Below are 25,951 nucleotides of genomic sequence, written 5' to 3' on the forward strand. Positions count from 1 at the left end.
CCCACGACCTTCGCCTCTACCACCCCACCACCACATCTTAATCGCGACCTTCGCCCCACCACCACATCTTCACCACGACCTTCGCCGCCGCCACCCACAACCTTTGCTGCCACCACCCACATCTTCACCCACAACCTTCGTCGCCACCACCACCCGATGAGATGAGAGGGGTTGAAAGACAGATGAGAGTCTGGCCAAATAGGGATTGAAAATATAAAGATAAACAGAGGGTAGTTTGGTCATTTTGTTAGAGAATTAAAATAAAACTTAGGGCATATTAGACATTTCATGTCAATTAAGGCCGTGTTTGATTTCTTTTTTTATAAAATGGGGTGTCATTGTTTAAGTTTGGGAATCTAGAATTGTCATTGTTAAAAAATGACTTAAGTTGTATTTACCTTTTTTTTAAGCAAACCTGAAGGGGGTTTCACTACAATTTACCTAAGAAAAAAAAGAAAGAAAGAAAGGTAAATTACATTTAGGTTTGAACAAATTACACACTAATAAACCACGTCTTAACGGGTTCGCTATAGTTAGTATGCGACGAAAAGTATGTAATGTCCTTATATTATAATAAATATATCACTATAGTGAAAATATTATCTTTTCATATAAGAAAAGGGTAAAAAAAAAATTCCGCGTTTGGTTCAATTTTATAACAGAAAGAAATGAAATAAAACCGGTCTTCTTTAAAAATAATTTTAGAGTTTTAGAGTTCTTAAAAATAATCTTAAGAAAATTAAACCAGATATATCACTCTCCTCTAAAGTTTGAATTATCTCCTAGTCTATTTTGTCCAAGTTTTTAATTAGAGTGTAATGGAAATCTTAAATTTGCGGCCCATTTGGTGACCCGTAATGAAGCTGATTGGGTCGCTTAATTGGTCTGGGCTCACTTAAAAACGTATTGGACCTGCTCTAAATAGTGTAATTTTTTTTTTTTTTTTTTACATCATGCCTTTTACCTATGAAGTACAGTAGTAAACAGAGCTTTAAAAAAGTCGATGTCTATTTAATTATCCCTAAAATGTTTGGCCTGTTAAGCCTTAGAATGCGATTTGAATTCTGAAAGTGAAACCATATACAATTAAAGACAACAGTTAAGTTTGTATTCAATTTGTCCTATTCAGTACTCTCAAATCTTAATTAACAGAGTATACTTAATAATTAGAAGACATTTTATATTCCACTGGTAGATTGAATAATTAAAGAGAGAAATACCCATATAAACAAAGGATTGAACCATGAATATATATTCTAGTATTATAAATTTCTGAAGAGGTACAATGTAAGAATGTAAATGCTTAAGTAATCTACTCCGAAACATTTTATTCGTATACCAATTGCTATGTATTATTTTGTAACAAAAAAAAAAAAAAAAAATTTAAAAATTTGAATTAAGGCATTAACATCCATATAGTTTCATATATATATATATATATATATATATATATATATATATATATATATATATATTCATTTTTCCTCTTCGTAATCTTTACTGTTGTAGGGGCTAAATGCTTCTGCAAGCCAGTTGTTCTTTCTCCAAGACGCCCAACCCATGTCTTCACATATTTCATCAGTGTGGTTGATACTGTAAGTAGAAATGCAGTGCCTCTTATAGAACCTGGTTGTCCTCTTCATTATCTCCATCTCTTGACTTGTTTGTTGAAGCATCTTCTCCACACTTGGGAGCTTGAATTCATCATCTACAAGTCGACCCAACCATCTGCACCTCATCTCTGCTGTGTGCAGATTCGAAACACTCTCAATGAATCCCACAAATGCCATGTTCGGAATCAATGGATGAATTGTGCCCCTGCCCAATAAAACCAACCAAAAAAATTAAACATATTTCGATATAGAACCTACAATTATAGGTTAGGTTGAGTGTTCGAGCTCTGATAGGGGCAGTACGTATTGTGCAATTACCTGTACAATGGCATCATGCCAGAGGGAAATTCTATGAGACTGCGAAAAGGCTCCGGTAATATGGTTTTGAGCTTTTTCTTGCCATCAAATCCAGTGGCATAAACCACAACATCAGCCTCCAACCTAGTGTTGTCTTCAAATTCTACTCCTCCTTCCCAAAACCACCATTTTGATGCTTTTTTGAACACAATCTTTCCCTTATCAGCCTCTGAGAAAAAGTTCTCTGGCAAGATAGCCATCTGACAAGACGCGTAGTCTTCTTCAAATGGGTGATCTGGTTTCAGTCCATACTTGAGCAATGGAAGCTTCCATACCAAATAGGATTCAATAAACTTTGACACAGCTCGTCTCTGTCAAGAACCATTGTAGAAAGGCCAAAGCCTAATTAGCATTAGTCTAAACAAATTGAGTAATTACTTAACATTAATGTGTTGTAAGAAAGGGAAATGTATATATATATATATAATATATATATACTTACTGCAGGAGATAATAGATGGCATAGGAGGGTCCTGAAAAGACCTTGGTTTGGTCTTTCATGGAGGTACTGAGAAAATCTTGTTGAATAGAACAAGTAAAATGGCAAACCCCAAACCCAATAATGTGGAACGGTCCAATGCAGAGTCCTTACTACCATGGTGCATGGTTTGCCTTCTGGTCCTTCAATAAATACAGTCACACCAATATAAAATACTTGTGAATTTCCCTGAACATAAACTCTACTGGAAAAAATAATGAAAATAGAAAAATAATTATTGATTTAATTTCCATTGCAGCTATAAACTGAATATTCTTTGAGACTATAATTTAAAGAAATTAAGCAAGAAAACTAAGCTCCCTTTAAATAAAAACATTTAATTTTAAATATAATTTATAAAATAAAACAAATTTTTTATTTTTATCTTGCTAAGAAATTTATACACCCGTTGCTTCTACACAGACATGGAAGCATTAAGGCTCAGTTGGGGGCACCGCCCGTACTGAAACTCTTTTTATTTGCAAAATTACCTATATATTTTGTAAATATATTTAAAGTGTCTTTACTTTTTTGTAAAATTTTTTAAAAATACTCCCACTTAATTTTTAATGATACTTCATTATATATTATTAATAGTATATATTATTATTGTTCAAGATCGATCCCTCAAACACAATTCTCTAATCGCGGTCCATGCTCCTATGTAGACTTCTGCATATACACATGTATATATGAAAGTTATATATCTATCGCTTTCTGCATATACAAATACCTTAGTTTTTCACGTGAAAATTACCAAATCTACCCCACCCCTAATTTCTTCAAATGAAGAATTTTTAATGGACAGTAGTATAATAGCCGAATAAGGAAATAACTGGAACAGGTCGCAAAACCCAAATTGGCTTTCTTGAAAAATATAAGCAGTTTTCAAGGTCGCGAAAGTTTGACCATAATTTTTTCTTGTGGTAAATATTAATTGGGTGTAGTGGTGTACAATGAATTTTTAAATATAGAACAAAAAAGGGAAATAAAGCCCGTTGTAGTATTTGTTTGTGTGTGTGTGTTGAGGGGGGAGGCCTTAAGTGCCATATATATATATATATTTTATTAGTTGTCACCGAAGTCCAAATCAAATACCGTGGAATTCCAATTGTGTGCTCTAGAAATTTTTTTTTTTTTTTTGGATGACTCAGGAACTCCTCCACGCAAGGCCCCTTAGGGACCCACCGTGAGGTACAAACCTGGAGGTGGAGCCCTGTCCAAGGACACCTTCGGGTGAGTCCGAAAACGCAGAGGTTAGGAGTCGAACTCGGACCCCTTATGTGAAAACCCAAGCTCTAACCATCACTCCTATGCCAGCTGGGGCTGCTCTAAAAAATTCTGAAAACAAGTGTTTGTGTCAAAACATCACACACTTCATTGTCAGTTTTCACACTTTGGCCACGTACAGCCTTTTCCCACGTTTTCTACTTCCAGTATTGACCTTTTTTTTTTTTTTTGTAAGTGAAGGTTCCAGTATTGACTCTCATAATCAAAACCATGCATACTTCTTTACATATCACAACGTAGAAAATAGTGATTAGTCACACTAAAACGACCTATTCCTTGGTCAAAATTGCCCCTATTCTCCGTGGAAAAAACATTAAGATACAAACATCAAGTAAATTAATGGTTCTGGTTTTACGACAGATTTTTTCAAAGAATATAACTAAATTCAAGTTGTTGGCCTGCCTTTGTGGGCCCGAAACGAAACAACACGGACAAGAAAAATCAATAAAAATTAGACTATATAAAATTCTAGTATATTATACTAATTTTTCCCCAAAAAGATTATAAAAAACCGAATTTATTATTCTAAAAAGCCTTGTGAGAATATCAATAAGTATGAGCAAAATGATCAGACTTTATGGCATCGCATACACCCACCCACCTACACATAGATGCCAAATAGTGACAATGATATTAGGAATAATAAGAAAGCAAAAGTTATTATTATATATATTTAACTTCAAAAAAAAAAGTCATTGTATTTGTTGAACCAAAAATTCATTTTGGCTATGATTCATTAGATAATACCTTTTGCTTGTCCTAAATTAAACATGAAAAAAAAAAAAAAAAAAATTGTAAAATTTTATTTTTTCTGTACTAACCATAAGCAAAATAAATAATGTGGAAGACACATTTAACTATCATGTGAGAAAATAGAGAAAAATATAAAAGAAAAGGCATAACAAAAATGATAAACAGAGTTGTTAGTTGTGTTGTGTGGCTGTGTTTGTTTGAATAGATGTTAAAATAATTACCTTGGTTTGCTTCTGCACATTCAACAGCCAAATCTATAGCTGATTTCTTGTAGCCAACGACTACAACTTTCTTTCCCTTAAGTAGTTGGGTAGAGGCTTCTTTGTCGAGTTTGCAGTAATCAAGAGTATGCAAAACCTTTCCTCCATATATTTCAGGTCCTTTTTTCTGAGGGAAAACTGGTCCTTTTGGTACATCGCCATATTTCCCCGTGCAAACCACAAGAAATTCAAAGGTATACCACTGAAATGATCGAAACAAAATAATTAATATATAAGCAATATTTTGTTACTTTATCACTACTGTGCTGTATATATGCATAAATATAATAATAATGATGCATGTATACTTAGTACTGCAAATTATTGTCACTTTTTTTTTAACAAGCTAGGCTTACTTTTTAGTACCAGGAGGAGTTAAGGTTTGGGCACACATATGATTGTATCCAAATAATTCAGTTGATTAGATGAAGTAAGTATATTAGAGGATGCATGTACAACTTTGCTAAAACTTCACATAGATAAGCAAAATATTATACCCTACGGCAACGTTTGTTTGGATGTAAAAAATTTTTTTTTTAAATGTTTTTTATTTTTTATTTTTTTGGTATTTGATTGTCGTAAAATATTTATAAAGAAAAAAATTATTAAAATATAACAAAAATAATTTATTTATCAATTTTCGGTAGGTTATTTTACATGTCCCACCCAATGGACTCGACCTCAACCTCGACGTAGACCTTTGCCAAACACCGACAAAGTAAAAATAAAAGATAATAATTTACCTAAAAAATATTTTATGTCGAAACAAACGGAGCCTACATATAGAAAGTGTCACAAAAAATCATTATAAATATAGGAGAATTTCATAAGAACTTGGTTTACCTTCTTTATCACTAAAAATAGATACTAATAAAATAATAATAATAATCACCCTACTAGCCTCGATAAAAAAGGAGGGTTGTGTTAGATAGTTTGACATCCAACATAAAATTTTGTCACGATCTTGTGAATATTAATCCTATCAATACTTGAAAAAAAAAACAAAACAAAACAACCTTTGTTGTTGTAACTTACAAGAGCACTTTTACCTTGCAATAGTTCATTACATTGCATATCCCTTGTTTTTATATATACATACATATATATATATATAATTAGTTTGTATATCCCTTGTTATATGTGTATAAATAAAAGATTGTGTATTTGATCATTAAATTCATCTATCTATTTTGACAGACATTTGTTAATTATTATAATGTTCAAAGCTAATAATGATACCATAAATAAAAATAAAGAGATGAATTTAAAGAATAAAAATTGAAAAACATGGCGTTTGCAGTTCAGGCTGGAAAATGGCAAAATATTGCAATTTTTGTTCTAGATTTGACAGCCTTCTTTTAGTGGGGCTATTAAAGTAGTCAATTATATAATTTTCCTATATAGAAGGTACTAAATATATAGAGTTTAATCAGCAAATAGAAATTTCAGGGAAATGAAAAGAAGTGGAAGTCCCATATATAAAAGAAAGGGTCCTGATTTTGTGAATCAAGTAATTTTCCTAGAAAGATAACAACCTGAATGGTCTGAGACTGGTTGGACTGGACAGCAACCTCCCACACCGGCTTGCCGGCCAACAAACTTCCATATTCTCCCGGTTTACCACCAATATCGGTGGTTTCCCGGTCACCAACAAACCGGATTTCCACCACCTTGGAATTAAACCTGACAAATTTCAACACATCAAAGTGAGTAGCATAAGAATTCAAGTATTCCACTATCTCTAAATGAGATGGAAAACTTGTATTATCTCTTTGGGGCCATGGATAATCCGAGAACTCGTAATCGCAACGAGGGGTCTGAAGTTTAGTAGACTTGTAAGAACAATGTCTCCAAACTCCTCCAAGAGAGTCAGTGGCTTCAAACACCACAGGCTCATATTTAGAGAGCTGTTTGGCAGCAGCAATACCGCTTATGCCAGCTCCAATGATGCCAATTTTAGAGAAGAAAGCCATTGAAATTATAATATATGTGTGTGTATGTGTGTGTTTGAGCTAGAATTTTGAGATGCTTATGAACCTAGTGATCGAAATGAGCTAATTTATAGACTTCGCATGAGTTGGTTACGTTAGCAACACGTCATGTGAACTGATTTTAAAGCCTAGAGAGAGAAAGAGGACCATTTCTCTTTTTAATTAATATTGTAGGATTATATGGTTAGTACGAGAAACTGGCCGGTTATAGTCGGGAAATTTCTTCCATCCTTTGCTTTGCTTTAGTTTCTAAATTGAAGGTGGTGGTTGAATTTCTCATCACTTTCGAGCCCTTCTAAATATGTATATATATTTGTATAAATATATGCATATAGGTAGAGTGACGGTACTGATGAAATCATGAAAGTGCTAGTTGCCTAATCCCTTCTATTATTGTTGTTTTTGTGATACATTTATATGCAAAGTAATAATACTGGAAAAAAAAAGGAATAAATGTCGATCGCATTCTTGTTATATTAAATCAATAACTAATTATAAATGAATAAATTTATTTATGGGGTTGGAATCTCACACGGTACAACACTTGTGTTATACTATAATGCATTCGGCCTTTGCATATTTAAAGATCCAAACGTATATAAATTGGGATCGAGTTAAATAATTTTATCATAAATAAAAAATAAATCAATTGATCCGACTCATCTCAGTTCCGTTATTATTATTATACACTATTATATTTTTTTAGGTGAAGTTCATAAGGATGAATATTATGTACAAAAAAACCAGCCACCAGCCACCATAAATTGCTTTTGTTGATGGCGATCTACATAGAATTCTTACATTCCATGTAGCATATATTATAGGTACACATATATGTATGGAGAGAGAGGCCTTAATTTTAAGGAAGTATGCATGAATCTATCCCTCTCGTGTGAAATTTGGTCCATGGTTTTGGTGCAGCCCATGGGTTGAAAAAGGAAACATCCTAGAAAACAAGTAGAAACATGAGGGCAAATCCAATGAAATCAAAGCATACCCATTAGATCGTATGGGAAAATATTTGCAGAGTACACGCAAATACTTGAATTAATTTCAAAGTCCCTCTAATTAACTCTAGTCTACTTACATACTATGACCATCTGTGTTCTTTCAAGCTTTTCATTTTCCTGGTAATAGTCTTATTTTTTTTTAATCAAATTCAAATCAAAATTCAAACGCACAACCATGGCACTGTAATAATATACATACATATATACACACCTGTTTAGCTTTTTTTAGTTGGCTTTTGCTACCCCTTCAACCACGACAGGCGGCTTTTCGGCTGTGAGTTGTCGTTAGCCCCTTCCTCCCAAACTTGAACGCACGTGAGAGTATTCTGAAATCAGAATTTATCCAAGAGCCTAAGCCCCACCCAAGAAATTCATTGGGCCACAGAACTTGAAGCCCAAACTTTTGTTCAACAGTCATCAAATATTCAGATATTTGAATTAGTCCACTGTGCTTTCAGGGATTCCCTTATTGAACTTGTCTTCATCATTTTAGAACTTCCAATTCAGACAAAATATACCACAAATTCATAATTTGTTTAATTTAATTTTCTAAAATACACATTTCAAGAAACATATATATAACATAATTATAAAAGTTATTTATCTGAAAAGATAGCATAAAAATGTTCACGCGCGAAAATAAAACTGTTCTTAAAAAATAAATAAAACTTACAATAAAAGTTCTTTCGATTGTTTTATTAACATACAATAAACCCACTTAACATAGGGAGCTTAACTTGGGGTAATTAGTATCTTCACTGGAAATTGCCAACTCATATCCACAATTCAAATTGGACTAATGGATTAATGTAAGAATTTAATTAATCTTGCAATCACATTAAATTATATGGGTCAATGCAAATCCAAACTTTATTGCATTTGAATTGTATAGGTCTATGCAGATCGAACTTTATAGAATAAAAAATGGTTGAAATTGTACTTTTGACCTTGACTACATCTAACAATTTATAAACTTCCTGTGCTCAAATCAAAGAATTTGTCCAAGATTTTGACGGATAACTAATTAACGTGAGTTTTGGGAGAAACTACACGTCATGTTCTTCCTTTTCTTTCCTTCCTTTCATTTATTTACTGTTTTTTTCTTTTTGGTCATTAAGTGTGACTAGGTAAAAATGTGATACATATAACCGTGGTGTGCAACTCAATGAGGGTTAAAATATATTTAATTGATTAGGACTAACCCCAACACTTCCATGACATGAATGGAAAAGGGGGATTGATTGCAAATCTTAACCATGACTAACGAAATACTTTTATATACCAGTCAATAATTGAGGAGAATATTGGATATTCGGAAGGTAACAAGTAACAACTAAGTAATATCAACGGCCAATGAATATATATATATATAATAAAAAATAATAATTTATTATTGATTGAAACTAAGACACATAAAGTAAGATTGAGAACGAAAATAAAAAAATTAAAATTATACAGAGTAAGAAAAGGAGCGAAAGAGCAAGAGTACCAGCGGAACGTAAGAGCCAGAGTACGCTATTAGCGTAAGAACAACACATATTAAAAAGAACTGTGTGATAGGGCTTATACTATCACTATTTTCATTGTGATGACCTTGTGGGTGGGTGCGAGACACTGACAGGCTACCACACTGGCGAATTACGGGTGCACAGTCCCACATCGTTTGGGAAAGGAAAAGGGAAAGGGAAAGGTGAAGTGCTTATATGTAGGTGTATCACTCTAACTGGTATGAGGCCCTTTGAGGTAAAACCCAAGAGCAAAACCGTGCGAGCTCAGGCCCAAAACGAACAATATCATATCATGTGGTGGAGTAGGTCGTTACAAATGGTATCAGAGCTTGACCCAATCAGAAGTGTGCCGACGGGGACGTCGGGCCTCCAAGGGGGGTGGATTGTAATGACGTTGTGGGTGGGTGTACCGTGGGAAGGTGCGTGTAATACCTTTAATATTTAAAAATGATATAGTTGGAATTTAAATTAAATATTCTTTGAATTTTATTTCATTTTTATTTAATGATGTGGATTATTTGGTTTATGTACATTTAAATGTGATTATTTGGTTTTGCGCTTAATTGTAATTGTCTATTTGTTTTAATTTAATTGTTTGTTATAATGTAATTATTTGGTTTTGTGTTTAATTATAATTGTCTATTTGTTTTAATTTAATTGTTTGTTATAATGTGATTATTTGGTTTTGTGCTTAATTGTAATTGTCTATTTCTTTTGATTTAATTTTTTTGTTATTTTTTTTATGTGTCGTATATTTAATTTAGAGTTAGGGTTTTATTTTAGGAGGTTGTGGTAGCCGACTTATAGTTAGCTGGGAATTAAAAATTAGGTCTTAGTAAGTGCCTATATATAAATAATCTTTTACGTTTGCTAGGGTTAGGAAAAACAAAACCATATTCACGTATTGTGAGATAGAGAGATACAAAGGCATGTAATGGTGTTTAAGGGAACAGCAGAGGGGAGCTTGAGATTGAGAGAACCACCAGATGGGATTTCAGCCATAGACTGTGGGTTAAACCAAGGAAGGATAGGAGGAGTGTTGTTCGTGTGAGGAACCAAGGAGGAAACAGAGAAGTTAGAATAGTGTGTGATCGCCGGAAAATCTAGGAAGACGGTGTAGAGATTTTTAATTCAAAAATCTCGAAGGCAAGTTTCATTCTATCTTTTTCCTGTAAACTTGTGTTCTGTGCATTCTATATAGCCTCTAGGAATCTAATTTAATTTAAAACTGAGATTTATGCATGATAGATAGGCTGAAAACTGTCTAACGAGATTGTAACTGTTAATTTGTTTTGTTTTGCATAAACTGTTTTGGTTAGGATTTAAACTTCTGAAAATTAATTTGTAATGGAAGTTAAGGAGTTTCTAGGATGGTTAGGACATAAATTGAACCCCTAAAATCTTTAAGAAACTTAGAACAGACAGTTGGAACTTCTGTAACTGAAATTGTCTTATGTTTTGTAACTGAAACTGTCTTATATTTTGTAACTATAACTTGTTGTGGCATAAATTGTTCTGTTCTTGTTTTTAGTTTTTGACAAATAATTGGTAGTGGAAACGAAGGAGTTTTTAGGAGTATTAGGGCTTAAAGTGAACCCTTAAAATCCTTAAGAAACTTAGAACAGACAGTTGGAGTTTTCGTCGGAAGCAAAGACGAAGAACAGAGGAAGCAGAGAAGGAAAAACGGAGGCTGGGGAAGTGGAGGCGGCTCCACCCTTCAATGGAGGCAACTCCATTGAAGTGGAGCCGGCTCCACAAGATGTTGAGGCGGCTCCAATATGGGTGGAGCCGGCTCAACCTAAAATTGGAGGCGGCTCCAATTTTATAAAGTGCCCAATACGTGGATTTTTGTAATTTTTGTTACTCCAGGGGTTAAAAGGCAAGTCTAAACTTGGATGGGGGTTCTTAAATGATGTTTATAACACCTTAAAGACCTATGATTATTGGTGTAGGCTATGAGAATGGGCATCATGAAATATATAAAAATAATATGCATGCTGTCAAAGAAGGAGGAAAATTTAATTTGTTAGTTGTTTTAACAAATTAGGTAGACTGAATTGAAAGGTAATTGTGAGATTTTATATCAATAACTTATATAACATTATTAAGTCCCAGGAATGTTGGTTCTTACTATAGTTATAGACATCATGAAATTTAGATACTAAATTATATGTTGTCAGGAGGAGTGGAAGTTGTAATTGCTAGTATCGCTTTAGAAAACTAAACGGACTAGTATAGAGATGGTTTTGGCATTCAAATATAATGTGTTCAGCTTATACTTCTAAGTATCAATATATTATGCTCTGGAGTTATATTTGAGGATTAAATGACGTCATGAGATTTAAATATTAACATACATGCCGTCGAGGAGATAGGAGGGTGTGTTTACTAGCCTTTGTTTCAGTAATTCAAACGGGCTAGTATGGAAATATTGGTAGGGAATTTTAATATAATGTCGTCAGTTTAGAATTCTGAAAATCATTATATCATGTTATGGATGTTAATTGCTGAACTAATATACTTCATGTTCTGTCAATTATATAGGGAATGAATGGTTTAAATTGTTTATTATTACTGTAGCAATTTGAACGAATGTTCGTGATATTAATCATATACTGGATGTATAATAGAATCATGCAAATATCTAATTTCTATTTTGTTTGTCTTTGGATGTATTTGATGTTCAATTGAGTATGCATCATTTATGGATCATTTGCATTATATGTACCGATATGGGACGGTGACATATCAGGGATGGATTAGATCAAAAAGCTAAGTCCTACCCCTTCATACATATGTAATGGATTAATTAAAACAGTTAACTCCTATATGGATGCATGTCCTGTCAACTAAAACAGTTGAACGACATAATGGATGGTTGCTTTATTTTTTGTATTAGGAAGGATTTAAATATATACTTATGGTGCCGTGATATGAGCTTGAGTCTCCTGATCACGGTTAGGGTGCGTATATCGCCTAGGATTGATAACCAGGCCTGGTGATGTTTCCCTGGTTGTTCTACTCGGGTTGAGAAGGATTATGCGGGCTGGTGAACGTCCTATAGTGTGTACTTATATCTATATGGATTACTTTAATTATTGTTGAGCTATCTAGGATGTATTGCGTATCGGGTTTATGTATGGATTGTAGTAGTATGGAACTTGCATGTGAGCCTGACCCACTCTTATTTTTCAGGTATTTGACAGTACCAGGTTTAGAGCTTGTTCGCGGGGATGCAGATACAGTCACTCACTCTTCTGACTAAATAGAATTTCCTTTCTGACTTTAGTTTTGGATTTTAAATCTGTAAAGTTTTATCATTTGGGATTATTAGGGGTCCACTAGTTGGATTCCCGAATTGTACGGAATTAAAGGTTTAACTTTTATTAAACTTTTATTTGGAAGTTTTTCGTATTTAGATTTCTACTCAGTTTATTATTTATTTTCTTTTATTTCGTTTTGTATTCGTGCTTGTTTACATATTGACAGTTGGTATCCCTCGGATCTGTGCTCGAACTTGATCACCCGTGGCTCTAGAATCGAGGGGTATCACAGTACGAGACACTGACAAACTATCACACTGGCGAGTTACAGGTGCACAATCCCACATCGTCTAAAAAAATGAAAGGTGAAGTGCTTATATGTAGGTGTGTCATTCTAATTGATATGAGGCCTTTTGGGATAAAGCCCAAGAACAAAACCGTGCCGACTCAGGCTCAAAGCTGACAATATCATACCATGTGGTAAAGTGGGTCGTTACATTCATAGTATTCAATATTTTTTTGGGATAAATTTTGGTTAATATAAAAAGAAATAATGAAAAAACATGGGAAAGATTTCATTGGGCTTTATTTGATTCGAAAGACTCAACTTGCTAATCACACTTGGAATCAAAACAATAAAAATTATAATTATACATTAGAATTTGCTAGTCACGTATGCATACGTGAAGTTAGATCATAATATTTGGAGTGTGTATACATCATACATGTGTTAGAAATTGATAATTATAACTAGATATTCTTGTATATCCAAGTAACATTTGAAAGTAAATACAAAAAAATTATTCCAAGGACTTTAAATAGTTATTAAAAATGAGAACAGACAACGCCAATTTTTGACCAAAATGAATATAATATATGAGTTAAGAGACTACGTGACTACAGTGTGGTACGAATTCTGCATGTTCTCGATCTCTCTCTCCTTAACGAACAAGAAGATAATGTGATTGAGACCAGCTCTAAAAATTCAATATTCGTTTTTTCCCGTACACATGTCCATGTACAAGCATATCTGTGATGAAGATTGAAGACCATTGACATTGAAATTGAAATTGAAACTTCAGCATGTGTTTGAATGGTTTGAAACGTTGAATATTCAAGTTTGAATGTTAGCAAGCTACGACCTAATTAATTCCCTATTTGAGTAGGTGTTTTAACTTTCTCTCATTATTATTTATTTATTTATTTATTTATTTTTTTATAAGGATTTTTTTCTACCATGTACAAGGTTCAATCAAGTCCTTGTAGCATGTGTTTTTATTTTTGTAAGTTAAAATGCGTGTCTGACAATCGTTTTTGGTTGGTGTTTTTTTTTTTCATTCGATACAAAAAAAAAAAAAAATGTGGTAGAATGTATTAAATAGTAATTGAAAACATATTTCATAAGATTTTTTAAAATAAAAACATCAAAATAGTAAACTTTTTGGACATGTTTAGTTTTGGCTTTAAAAATTATGCATTCTTTTTACTCTTTTTGTAGCAGGAGTTTTAAAAAGAAATGTCAATCAAATGAACTCAAAATATCAATTTCTAATTCTAACTTGATTATTTTCGATATTATTTTTTTTAAAAAATTATTGACAAAAAATACATCTACACACCTGCAATGCACGGCTCCTATATGAATTGTTTTGATATTAATGATTGCTCAATCTAAGACCTCCAACTAATTTATCAACCCATCATCATAATGATAATTATCATCATGAATTTTTCCTTTCTTATTATTCCCTCCATCCCAAATTAAACCTCTCTATTTGGGAATCTAAATTTTTAAGTGTATCAATTTTGATATATTTTTTTATTGTATTAGTAGAGAATGAATTATAAAATAGTAGATTTTTCTTTTTTACAAAGTCCCATAATTTTGTATAAATTTTGATATCAATCCCTTTTTTTAAAAAATTATTAATTAGTTTAATTTTTATATATTTTCTGCTAGTCAACAAACAGTCTAATAAACAAAATTAACGGTAAGAGCCTTTTTAGATAAAATTTCAAAACTATCCCTAATTATTTGCCTGCCAAACTTCTAATGATTAGAAACGTGTCAAAACCCTACCCCTCTCTCTTCTTCTTATTATTTTTTAATAAATTTATTTCTGCACAAGAGGGAAGGCTGGGAAGCTCAGCGAAGTGCCCAAAATGCATTGTTGCTCACAGTGCTATCAATTTCTTCCCCATTATTATTATTATTATTATTATTTTCTTATCAAACAAAATAGGGACAACTAGATGTACCTGAATAATGGATTGAGAAGGAGAAACAAAGGCATTGTCATATGTGTTGTTGAATAGGATTGTGTGTGTGTTTGTTTTTTTTTTTTTCTTTAATGAGAAAATCTAGGGGTGACAGGCTAAGAACGTGACTCAGATAATTTAAGAAAAGGGGTAATTTTGAAATTTTATTTAAAACAGTCTTTAACTGTAATATTATTTAATGGACCGTTTGTTAACTAACAAAAAAATAAAATTAAAAAATAGAATCAATGTCTAACATTTTTTAATAAGTGCAATTAATATATCAACCCAACCATGTTAATATATATTTTTAAATCAATTGATCACCTTGTTTATTTTATTCCCTCTATTCTAATTTAAATGTTGCTTTTGGGAAATAGAAATTTTTAAAAAAACATGTGTGACATGTCTTGTTTCTTTAAAAAATTATATATATTTTTTAGACTGGGGGAGTAAGTAAATGTAATAATAAGAATCATATCTCCAATCTTTGTATTGTGTCATATTACTTCCATTGTGCCATGGTAACTTGTTTTTGAGTCGTGTGAGATAAGGCCCAGACTCCACAAATAACTTCTAAAGCCCAGAGCCAGTCCTGCTCTGCATGTGTCGTCTATAGACTCCATGTAAAATAAATTGTTCAGTAAGCCCAAACCATGCTCTGCTGGCCCATGAAGATTAATGAGTTTAAATAAAGACTATAAACTAACACACACATATGAGACCAGTATTATGGGGACAACACAGCATTCTCACTTATATTAATTGTTGGTGCAGTTGAGAGGCTTTAGAACCTTGGATCAATTGGATGCACAAAATCAATAAATTGATGAGGCTTTACTCTTCTTCTTCTTCTTCTTTTTTTTTTTTTTCTTTTTTTTTTTTTTTGGTGGTTTACAGCTTCTATTTAGGGTTTCCAACAAAAATTAAAAACAAGATCTTTAAATATGATCTTTGCACATGTAAATATACCCATATCAATTGGAGTCTGTCAAAAAAAAAAAAAAAAAAAAAAACTCTACATGAATGATGAATATGGACATATTTGCAACAAATTAGCAATGCATCAGAATTAGGCATCTATCAATATTATTCTCAGCTACCTTCAAGAGACGGGAAGGCATGGAAATATCAGTATTTCTTATTTCTTATTATTATGATAAAAGCATCACTGTCCAAGACAAAGTTGAAAATTGGTAATAAATAACAATGTTTGTTGTGATAGAGATATATAGTCTGCCCCCAAAAGAGTTTGTTTATTATTTCCATCAACCATTTTTTTACTTTTGATCAAACCAACTATTCACGTTCACTATAGTTATGGTATACTTTAGTTAACGTCAGCCATCTACACCCTCCACCAGATAATGTGGGATTGGGGAGCAAGGGGTCCTTATTTCATGGCTCTTCTACTCACTTTTCCTAAACAACGATGATACAAAAAAATTTAAAATAAATAAATAATACTTAAATATCATTATCAACTTTATTTTAATATGAATATGGTTAATCACGTAAAATACACATATATTTATTTTCCTAATGTATTTCAAAGCAAGGAGTATTCATAAATCAAAATAAACACAATCAAACAGATAATAACTTACTGTGAGTCTTGTGCCTTGGTGGTATCGCATTTACCATTCAAATTAAATTGTGCAAAATGAGTGTGTTTCTTGATAATGTAATATGAATAGATAATAATAATAATAACCACCGAACAGACCTTCATCAAAAGATTTTTAACCCAATGGTATAACTTCTGTACCCAAATAAAAGAAATTCAGAATTAAGTCCCACAATTAGCGAGTTTGTGTTTGCTTAGAAGTCTCTTGACAATTTCTGAATAATCAATTATCTAATTCTCGTACTTTTTCAAATATCCCACATCTTCGAGTGCAACACGGTTCCAAATGGTCAGCTTTTTCTGCAACAAAACTAGCTCTGGTCTCTGAAGAAGACACATCTTAGCTAGTCCCCAGCATATGAAGCCCTACCCACTCCAATCACGTCTTTCACATATTTGGACGTAATTTACCGCAGTATAAAAATAACTCAGCATTAAGATCTTGAATATATATATATATAGATTTCTTACATGAATCATGCTATTTTAATCGAAACAAACGGCCAAATTGAAAGATTAACTCTTCAACAGCCATATGATGCACTTATGTGACGTGGTACTAATCTTTAATAAAATACCGTCTCAACTCTGTTTCCTTTGCCACCATTGAAAATCACTTTCTTTCTTGCACAATTAAATTTAAATTTAAATGTATTTATTCAAAATCCTTGCATTCAAATTCAAATGAAGCCTTAAACCAACCTCAAAAAAAGTGGTCGGAGCAAATATAGGTTTGTGAATCACGTGGAACGACCATGCATTATTTATTTTAAGGTTGAAATTTCAACAAATTCACACCTTACCTAATCTCGCAATTACTTGTCACCATCCTTAATAATTATTTTCCATTATTACTGTGGACCAACTCCAACCAACCCATACTACATTTTCCCAATTAATTGGCTCACCCCTTTTACCAACACTACATATTTGACTCTAACCTTTCCGCTTTACATCTAAAAGTAACTACAAATGTGCATCCATCCCTAAACAAAATTAAGTATATATGCCCATTGTTAAGATTCGTGAAACACGTTATTGTTCCGCACTTTGAAACAACAACTAATTAGAGTCGATGCATTTTTCTTAAGTTTTCAATGTAATTCAGTCAATCGATCTAAATAGTTTTCAAATTTTAATAAATTGACAAACACGTACCAATAATTGTGACATTTTTATTTATTTTTCAAAACTTCAATTGTAATCATCCTCCATACAGGCAATTGTGATTCATGGTGTGTCAATATGATGCCTACACAACGCCTTCACCTTGTGCCTTCGTTCATAATTCAATTTCAACTTACTTGTCAAATAAAATTAAGGGTAAATTGTACTGACACTTTATATTTGAGTTAAAGATAATATAACTTAAATACTTTTTGGACAATGACACTTTACAGATTTGGTAAAATGAACAAAGACAACTCCTGATAAAAGTACATACTTGCCCTTTGACTTCTAAATTGACACATGTGAATCATTAGATTACCTTTATAACCTCCTATTAATTGACCCAAATGGCCCTCAAAAATGGAAATAATAATAATTTTATTGTGACATGTTTTATTTTCCTCTTTTTTTTGTTTTTGTGGAAGAAAAATGTGACATGTTGTGTAAGTAATGCTTCAATAAACACCAAGAAAAAAAAAAATTAGTTTGTGTATGATTACTTGAAGGTGATATTTAATATTTAAATATTATAAATGATCTTTTAATATAAAAATATTTTACTATCATATAATACAAACATATATATTTAAAAATTATATTTCTTACTTTTTGAGATGGAAAGTCAGAGTTTTGTATGAAAACTTTATTTAAGTATTAGATAATATAACTAATCTATCTATTTCAGCAAGGGCATAGTGTAATACCCCTATATTTCACACATTAAATATGCAAAAAATAATAATAAAAAATTCTTACAATAATTTTATATTATTTTAAAATTTTAATTTTCCACTACTAGTTTATCCCTCCCAATTTAAAATTCATGGCTCCGCCCCTATCTGTATGCATAAAATTCATGGCTCCGCCCCTGTCTGTATGCATATGGCGTTGCCACAGTGGCAGAGTTTGATTTTTTTTTTTTTACTAAGGATCATTTTGGTCAAATAAAATGACTTATAAAGATTAATTTTGTATTTTAATGATTTAAATGGGTCAATTTAGAAGTCAAAAGATAATTACGTCCTCTTATCATAATTAGGGGTGTTGTTATTTAAGTTTGCAAACTTTGAGAAGGTAATTACATCACACTTTTTCTAAATTGTACTTAAAGAATAATAGTTAAGACAAACATTAGAGTCATATTGTACAAAGTACAAACCATCATCTAGAAAAGTCTCAATGTCAAATCCTCTTTTAGGAACCTAAGACTGAAAACATTCAAAAATAAATAAATAAATAAATTTCTAAGACTTAAAAAATCAAAGAAATTATTGAATTCTCCACAATTTGATCATGCCCTTATATACAACAAACCCTAAGTTAGTATAATATTATATTTACTACTCTAAATATAGTATTCCACAGCTAAATTAATTGAAATAGTTATATATATATATATATATATATATATATAATTTGAATAATTAAATTAATTATTTAATTTTTTTTTTGACAAAGTAATAAAGAAAAACTTGAACACGGGTACACCAAATTTAAAAACTAAAACGCTTGAGTAACACCCATTTAGTAAATCTTCTAATCCATGCCTTAAATAAGGCGGTTTATATCTTAATGACATTAATATTATTATTATGATTATGATTTTGATGAGGTAAGGTAGGCATCATTGGATTAATTGCATCGCCCTCAAAAGAGAAGCACTTGTAGCCACGACAAAGAAAGAGTCAGTAGTAGTCATTTTTGTCCTTGGTAGTGGATGGTAGAGAATTCGCGTGTTGAAACTGGATACACATGTGCCAACACATGAGTATCATATGAGAACCATCACTCTACGAATTCGGTATAAATATTGGATCTACCTTAGCATCTGAGATTCGATACTCGGCATCTATTGTCAGATACCTTCCACCTATCACATCCAACGGCCCATATTTCCTCTTACCACTACCTCACCTTGTCCCATTAGAAATAAATAAATCACCCTGACTTTGAGTGCCACAAACCCGGACACTCACTCACACCCACATTTTTAGAGAGAGAAACCCCCTCCCCCCATAGAGCCGAGAGAGAAAGATGATGAAGTCTTTTGATTCTCCTCTTGAAGCTCTGGCCTTCAACTATGTCAGCTTTGGCTTCTTAACGGTAGTCAATAACATATGGACGTGGATCGCCGTTATCACGGCTGCCGTCAGTTTTTGGAGGATCAAAGCTTCCGGTTCATCCATATCTGACCCACCTTGCCCCAACCCAGATGTGGGTCCACCCAAGGCGGCGTCACCTCTGCCTCCCACGGCGGCTGAGCCATCCCCAGCTCCGGCTCCTTTGACTACAATGACTCCGTGGGTTCGTCACGTGGAGAGTGATGGAGCGACCAGAGGGAACAAGTTCACGTTGTACTACGAGGAGGAACAATGTGAACGTGGTGATGAAGGGGTGACGTTGACCAGAGAGTATGATGACGGCAGTGATGGGGTGGTGAAGGGTGGAGGAGGAGCGTGGTGTGACGACGGTTGGGAGGGAATGTTGAGGATGAGAATGGGGGATATGGGGTTGTACCGTTTGCAGGACCTGACGGTGCTTGACGGTAACGTTGTTAGGTTATGGGATGGTTGTAGACGGAAACAGTGCCGTCTCTGGTAGTTTTATGTTTTGTTGGAGCTGGTAGTCTTAATTAAATGTAGGATTTTAAGGTTATGAATTGTATATATGATTGTGTGTAATCACTGGGGAAATTAATGATATATTCATACCAAGCTATTTTCTATGCACTCGCAATTAACTTGTTTTTTTTTTTTTTAATGGAAGAAAGTTTTTATTTTTATTTTATATAATTATCTTTTTGCTTGGAGTGATGAGTGATCAATTTTTATTTTTTTTTTTAATAATTAAAAAAAGGGTAAAATATAATAAGTGTATGTAGTTGTATACTTATTATTTCCCCTAATAAAATCGTCTGTAGAAGACAAAGTGGTGTCGCTCTATCCAAATAAAATTCGAACTTTTTGGTCAATTTGCTACTTGTTTCTTTTTCTATTTTCTCTAACTTATCTGTTTTTTATTTGCTTTGTTTGTTTGTGGGTTTCTTTTGGTATTTTCTTTTACCCATAGACTTTTTATTTTCTTTCTTGTTTGCGTAGGAGGACATCTAGAGATGATAACCCTCTTTTTTTTTTTTCTTTTTTTTTTTTTTCTTCTATAATATATATATATATATAGAGAGAGAGAGAGAGGAACAATACCCAATTAAAATTTGGTGTTGATCATTTAAAATTTTATTCGTATATTCTTTCATTTATTTATTCACCAGGCCAAAAAAATCAGTGGGGACAAACACTTATCAAATAAAAACAAAATAGATTATATATGCATATAGAACATATAGAAGGCTCTGAGTTAATTTCACTGTCCAGAGATTTATCTGATCAACAATAGGTATGTATTTACTGCATGGAGTCGAGTAGAGTGACGTGGATAAAATGTGTATGTATTTATTTTATTATTTGAAAAATAAATAAATATACACACAAAAAAAAAAAAAATTTAAAAAAAATGTTTGGCTGCTGTCGTTGTGTATAGAGACATCTATAACATATATATATATATAGAGAGAGAGAGAGAGAGAGAGAGAAGAGAAGAAAAAATGATATTCTCTCCCATGAGAGTGGCAAAAGAAAAGTCTCAACTGAATAAAGCTCTCATTAATTTATACATTAAGAAGGGCATGCCTAAGGTGGGTCGGCTCCCCATTTCGTGATCTCTCTTATCATCACTTATGTGTGTGCACCTTGCAACACAATTCTTCCATCACAATAAAATGCTATAATTACTCATCATCAATTTGATATCACCATTTTCATTCTCTAAATTAACAAAACTCATGATTGAACAGAAGTGGTTTAATTCTTCTTCTTTTTTTTGTTTTTTTTGTTTTTCCCAATAATTAAATCGTCTTATAAATCATTTTATATATATATATATATATAGGCTATCAAGAGGTCGAGATCTTCCTATTTATTGCTGGTATAAGAGTTATTAGCAACATTTGTTAATGTAAAAAAAAAGTCACAATCTTTTGATTAATAGAAAAGTTCACTACTCTTACCGTTTTAATTATATCTTTAACCTCTTCCTCCTTGAAAAGTTAAAAATTTCGAGTTTCAAATAAGATAACAATTTAAGAAATGTGTGCGGAAATACTTGAACGATAGTAGAGATCTCCCAGCTTAAAAAACTGGAGTGTATTTGAATCTATTCATTTATTTCTTTAGATATTAGCCCCCAAAAAAATTGAAAATTGATTTTAGCAATATTCATAACCATACTCTTCCTCCCTACTAAATGAACCGTCAATATAGTTGCGGGGCTTCAACTCAAGTGTAGTTGCACCACATAATAATCAAATTCATTCAATACACTTAGGAGTGCCAAATAAATGATTTGACATTACGAGCCTTTCTCAACATCAAAAATAAAATAAAAAAAAAATAATTATGTTTATTAAAATAAATAAATTCTGAGAATTTACTAAAAAATAAATAAATTAATTAATTCCGAGCTTCAAATATTTTATCAGATCACTATTCAGATTACCAAAGAGAATGTTGGTGTTCAGAAAAGTTTCTTCACAATCAATGCAATGGCCTTTTATGCTTGGTATACGTACAAAAAAATCATGATTGTCGTAAAAGATGAAAAAAAAAAACACACACACTATTCTTTTTTTTTGGTAAATTACACACGCACTATTCTCCAAACAATGCTTTCAAGCATGACCAATAATTACGCATCGAGTACTTAATTTTTATTTTTTTATCAATAAAAGTGGTATCAGAACTCTTAAAATAATTCATAATTAATCACGGAACATATGCAATTCATTCATCTCCGAAACTTTAGTGACGGAGACGGTGGTATATACAACACTGCAGACAGATCTAGTACGGGGAAGACAATATTTAAGGGTGTAGAACATCAGATTAACAACCATACAAAGGTGTCATGTGATGAAGGAAAATGATGTAACCAAAATTCTAAGGAAAATGTGGTGGTTGTAGGTGTTGGCTACAAGCCAACTAAGATGAATTAAATATTTGTGTTTCAACGTATTAAATGAAGAAGGTCCATCAAAAAGTTTTTTTTGTACAAGCGGATGGTTGAGACATTTATCATTAATGTGAATATGGAACCACCTAATTCATCGCGTACTCGTCATTAATTAGACATAAAAGCTTGTTAATTAATGGATGCACACTAGTCACTACATTTTCTTTGCTAATCACTCTCCTTTCTTCGACCCTATCGTTGTTTATCACAAAGTTTGTTTGTTGCTCTTTTAACATCATTCTATATGTCACAATTAATGCTAAATTTATGAAAAATAGCTACACCCCGCCATATGATAGCTCTCTCTCGTCTCTATCTGTGTTGCTTCTCTTTCTTTATTTTTTATTTTGATGGACCACATGTTCTTAGCGTCTAAAGTATTGCATTTACAGCCTTTCTCTTCATGGATGTGATTCGTGAATCACATATTTTAGTAGAAAAGATTGGTATTTCAGTACTTCGGATTTTGAAAATAACCAACTTTCTTTTTCATTCTTACATTAATGATTGTCTATTTTTAGATAATATTTGTGTATGATCAAATAACGGTACGATGACATGCTAAAACCCTTGAGGAGGAAGGGAAAGGAACGTATGTGGCTTAAAATGAGGAAGGAAAGGAATGAGATAGAAGAAAAATAACTCAAACCTTAATTATATTTTTGTCTATCATTTAAAAAACGAAAGGAAACGGAAACAAAAAAACATATAGGAGGCCATTGATAAAACTGATAACTAAAGCGTTTAAATCTTAAAACCTAACTTTATATTTCCCTCTCTTAAGTTGTAATTATAATTGGAGAACTTTGCTACTCATTTGAATTTTAAGGACTCAATTTCTAGTAAAAGTGCAATCTTCCTCGCATAAAATTTTACCCCTAAGTTTTTAAAACGATGCTTATTCTTTTATATGAATTGTAAATTATATTATAAAACAAGCTTAAAACTAATATTATCTTCTTCTTTTTCTCACCTATATGTATCCAAACTCTCTCCATCATGTTTAGGCGTCAGGACCTCTGGTTTACCAAAACAAATCAATAATTAAGTGAAAAATATTCAGCGGAAGCAGCAAGAGACAAGCATTGCATGGGGTTGAGTCTTGTGAATGGATCAATAATTGTATGACGTAGCGATGGATGTGTGTTTTCACTTACTTCCACGCTAATGTGTGTGCCTAAAAAACAGAATGAAGACAGGGACTACTGTGCGTCACATTGTAATAATCTACAAAACATGGGGCCCAAATGTGAAGGAATTGGAAAGACAAGGTGTCATCAAAAGCCAATGAAAATACCACTCGCTACTAATCTCACTCATAAAAGACTGTGGATCCATCTCCAAACATTTTCCTAACAATTAGCCATGTCTGCACGGAACCCATTCTTTTGAAACAGGACAAACACACCCACCCTCTCTTTTCTTCTTTCTTTTACAAGTTGATTGATTTTTTCTTTTTCTTTTTTTTTTTTTTTTTTTTTTTTTTTTTTTTTTTTTTTTACTTAAACCTATATTTGATGCTGGAATGATAGGACGAATGATGCACAATCCTGGTGAGATGCATTCACATGGGACTCACATGATTGAGAGACGTTCCATCTTTCATTTCATCATTTTGAAATTAATTTAACAACACACACCATCCAACCATTCATATAATTGTGCAATTTATGAATGAATACTTGTTTAATATTGTTTTATTTTGGAAATTAATAACCATACTCTATTTTTGTCTTCTTTTTAGCAACAATAGTATTTTTATCTATCTAAAAATATATATATATTTCGATTGGGACTAATTCGTTTCAAAATAATTTATGTTATGTTTGGGAGGAATTTGGAATTAGAAGAAATTTAATTATTAATTATATATATATTTTTTAATTTCAACTTCAGAGCATCGATTTAGTACCCCCAACACATATTATTAACGAAAAAAACCCTATAAAAATTGATCGATTCCAAAGGATAGTTATTTCAATGGTACATATAATCTATATTATTCATTACAAGTGTATTACAAGTGTTACTAGTTAACTAAGAAAAAAAAAAAACAAAAAAAAAGTATTACTAGTTTTAGTGAACTATATATATCCAAAACATGGACTTAGGTTCTGTCAATTTCTTAAGTGCCCCAACAAATTTTCTCTTTTTTTCTTTTTAAAGCAATTAGTTTAAAATTATCTTCATTCTACCTTTACACCAAATTTAAAATAAAAAAAATAAAAAATTCCCAATTTAGTGACCTTTGCTTCATCAATCGTGATCCTTATTCAATCTGAAGCTGTATTTATTATGAATCGAAAGCAATGGATCAGGGCAGTGTGAAATTCCTTAGCATATATATGATCGGTAATATTTAAGGAGGGCTTGGGCATGGGCATGGGCCTAGGCCTGGGCCTCGGCGTGGGTTGGGGGCCCTGCATGACTGTTAAGTCGCACATGCCATGTCTTCCCTTTAATTTACCCTTGTTTGTTATGATCATTTTCATTTCACGGCGTTCGAAAACAAGAGAACAAACAAAATTCTCACACTACTTTAATTTTGGATCGTAAAAAAAACACACACTTTATTATGTGCTTGATGCTGCTGGGTTAAAGTATATATCAGTTGTTTATATAGCTTGTGGGACCCTTGAACTATCCATTATTGTAATAGTAACTTATTTTTAAACACGTCCCATTTGCATATTAAAGCAGAGCCAGCCCAGTACAGCGCAGCAACAACAGGTGCTTACAGCGGTCACGTGACTCTCTGCAACACATACGGCTAGCGTGACCCATCATTTTCATTTTATTTGCAAACTTGTGAGTACTCATCAATGACAGGGTACCATTTTGTCTTCAAGTCAAAAATTAAGTTAAAAATTTTGAAATTCGAAATACAACAATGTCTCACTTTTTGTGTATAATAAGGGACAGTCTCGTTTTAATTTTTGAATAGTGTGGTTCTCGTGACAACATCACAAAACGCCTAACAGCATGACGTGACAACAAATATGCCGCAGCTAAGAACGGTCACAATGGTTATTACGTAAATGACTAATGCTAGTTTAGTTTATAAAAGTAGACTTAAAAGTGCAAATCAAAGCTCATCTGTTACAGAAAACTGATCATTACTAAAGTTATTGACCAAACAAAGCAAAACAAAAATAATAAATAAATATTATTTAGTCATCAATTTTTCACTTTAAAAAAAAGAGGTTGAACAATTGCCGGTAAACATAGGCGGTGAAAAAAGCAATAATTGACAAGTGCCGACTTCGAATTGCTGGCCAATGCTGCAATTAGCTGCGGTGCATTTACTC

General features: G+C 32.4%; 2 protein-coding genes across 2 annotated transcripts; one reads left to right on the forward strand and one right to left on the reverse strand.

Annotated features, from left to right (window-relative positions):
- Positions 1 to 1,228: 1,228 nt before the first annotated feature.
- LOC132278381 (probable flavin-containing monooxygenase 1) lies at positions 1,229 to 6,724 on the reverse strand. The gene is made up of 5 exons (XM_059780174.1): positions 6,287 to 6,724; positions 4,713 to 4,953; positions 2,413 to 2,591; positions 1,932 to 2,281; positions 1,229 to 1,818 (listed from the first exon to the last, which is right to left on the reverse strand). Exons 1-5 carry the CDS (start codon positions 6,722 to 6,724, stop codon positions 1,476 to 1,478), a joined length of 1,551 nt encoding a protein of 516 aa, XP_059636157.1. The 3' UTR covers positions 1,229 to 1,475.
- Positions 6,725 to 19,447: 12,723 nt separating this feature from the next.
- On the forward strand, positions 19,448 to 20,304 carry LOC132277011 (uncharacterized). Its single transcript, XM_059778700.1, has one exon. The coding sequence runs from the start codon at positions 19,614 to 19,616 to the stop codon at positions 20,178 to 20,180; it is 567 nt and encodes a 188-aa protein (XP_059634683.1). The 5' UTR covers positions 19,448 to 19,613; the 3' UTR covers positions 20,181 to 20,304.
- The last annotated feature ends 5,647 nt before the right edge of the window (positions 20,305 to 25,951 follow it).

This window comes from Cornus florida, unplaced genomic scaffold (genome assembly GCF_030987335.1).
Source record: "Cornus florida cultivar Cherokee Brave unplaced genomic scaffold, ASM3098733v1 CherokeeBrave_3.0.0_Hap2_Chr10, whole genome shotgun sequence".
NCBI lineage: Eukaryota > Viridiplantae > Streptophyta > Magnoliopsida > Cornales > Cornaceae > Cornus > Cornus florida.